Below are 1,779 nucleotides of genomic sequence, written 5' to 3'. Positions count from 1 at the left end.
GCTGGAACCTGCCAGAGGGGAGACTGAGATGAGCTCTGAGGCAGAAGCTCTTCCCTGGGAGGGTGCTGAGGCGCTGGCACAGGGTGCCCAGAGAAGCTGTGGCCGCCCCATCCCTGGCAGTGTTCAAGGTCAGGTTGGACACAGGGGCTTGGAGCAACCTGCTCTAGTGGAAGGTGTCCCTGCCCGGGGCAGGGGTTGGAGCTGGAGGAGCTTTAAGGTCCCTTCAACCCAGACCACTCTGGGGTTCTATGGTTACAGTTAGTGCCACAAGGTACCTTCCCAGCTAATCCTATAGCTCTGTAGGAGATGGCAGGTTACAAGCTGCTTCCCTGTGCTTCTGCACAGTCCCTGTAACTGAAGGGAACATTTCCCTTCAGCAGCATATCTCACCACCTTGTGTCTGGGAGTCACCAGGAATGTTGTGGAGCAGTTGGTAGCAAATCTGAGGCTGGAATCCCAAATGCTCTGCCCCATTCTTTGGCCTTCTCTCTGCAAGGATCAGCTTGTTTTCTGCAGAAAGACCTCAGGACTTCAGGGCAGAACTGTGGACTTCAGGGCAGAACTTCACTCGCTGGTGGACCAGGCATGAGGAGATACTTAAACCCATTTTACATTCAGACAAACCATTCCCAGGAAGCCCTTTTTCTGCAGGGACTAGAAGACTCTGGTGGCTGGAAAGGGAATGCAGCACAACTGACTTTAACATGAAAGCACGGCTGGCTTCTTAAGAGGCATTTGAAGAATATTTGCTTATCTCCAGCTCTGCAAAAGCAGAAGGAAGATGGGAGAAGGTCTCTTGAGCTCAGTAATCTCTGCTTTGGTCATGGTCCCATTTCTGGGTTTAATTTTGCCTGATGGCTTTGGCCCTGGAGGGACAACTGTGACATTGAGCCACTTGCAAAATCATCACAGTCCACTGCAGGAAGCCCAGGGGAGAGCCCCAGGTGGCTTCATGCCACTGGTGGTGCCGAGGAGAGATGGAAGCTTTGGGATGCTCCTGCAAAGATCTGGAGAAAGTCCCAGTCTTCTAAAGGACATAGGTGCTGTGGTGATGGGCAGTGGCAGAGATGGAGGTGTCCAGTTGGCTTCTTGAGCCCAGTGCCACCACTCACACTGCCAAAAGCAGTTAGCCAGGAGAGGAGGAGTTCACAAAGATGAATTTCAGAGCAGCCCATGCCAGCACCAAACGTTCAGAACCATTCTGCCGTCTGCTTTCCCACCAGAACCTGCTTTTGAGGGAGGCTGGATGGAAAAGAACAGCCTTAGAGCTCTGCCATTAGCTTCTAGCTGGAGCTGTGCTTGGGCTCTGCACTTAAGTCTTTAAGTTCTTTGCTTTTCCACTTCTAAGTGATTCTCTTTGGGAGAGGGTTAATCTTCCTCCATTTCAGACAGTTCTCGAGGTGGTTCTGATTTGCTTGGGTGGTTGTGTCCTCTGCAGCACACAGAAGATGACTTCAGGAGCCGATTGAAGTCTCGACCAGAACTTGAAGAGCTGAAGGCACAGATGAACTGATGGGAAGATGAACTCTCCGTCCGTTTTGGAGCCACCCCTGGTGAAGTGACCTTCTCCATGGCTGCTCAGGCCTTCAGAAGGTGACTTCATGAGCACCGTACCAATAATGTGGTGAATGGGAATAAAACCACTGTTAAGGAGCTTGTCTAATAAAGATAAATACATGTCTTTATCTGACCCATTAGAATGAGGCCACAGGGATGGTGCGAGGGCTGGAGCAGCTCTGCTCTGGAGCCAGGCTGAGAGAGCTGGGCTGGGGCAGCTGG

At 51.8% G+C, this 1,779-nt stretch overlaps 1 protein-coding gene across 1 annotated transcript in view; it reads left to right on the top strand.

Annotated features, from left to right (window-relative positions):
* MRPL48 (mitochondrial ribosomal protein L48) overlaps window positions 1–1,513 on the top strand; it is a gene marked incomplete at its 5' end in the record, with an annotated part of 7,598 nt that extends 6,085 nt beyond the window's left edge. The window contains one exon of the mRNA XM_010019681.1: window positions 1,439–1,513. Within this exon, the coding sequence (XP_010017983.1) occupies window positions 1,439–1,513 (75 nt within the window). The remainder of the gene's footprint in view (window positions 1–1,438) is intronic.
* Window positions 1,514–1,779: the final 266 nt, after the last annotated feature.

This window comes from Nestor notabilis, unplaced genomic scaffold (genome assembly GCF_000696875.1).
Source record: "Nestor notabilis isolate BGI_N333 unplaced genomic scaffold, ASM69687v1 scaffold17368, whole genome shotgun sequence".
NCBI classification, from domain to species: domain Eukaryota; kingdom Metazoa; phylum Chordata; class Aves; order Psittaciformes; family Psittacidae; genus Nestor; species Nestor notabilis.
Note: the sequence above shows the minus strand (reverse complement) of the source record. Positions and strands in the feature narration are given on the sequence as shown.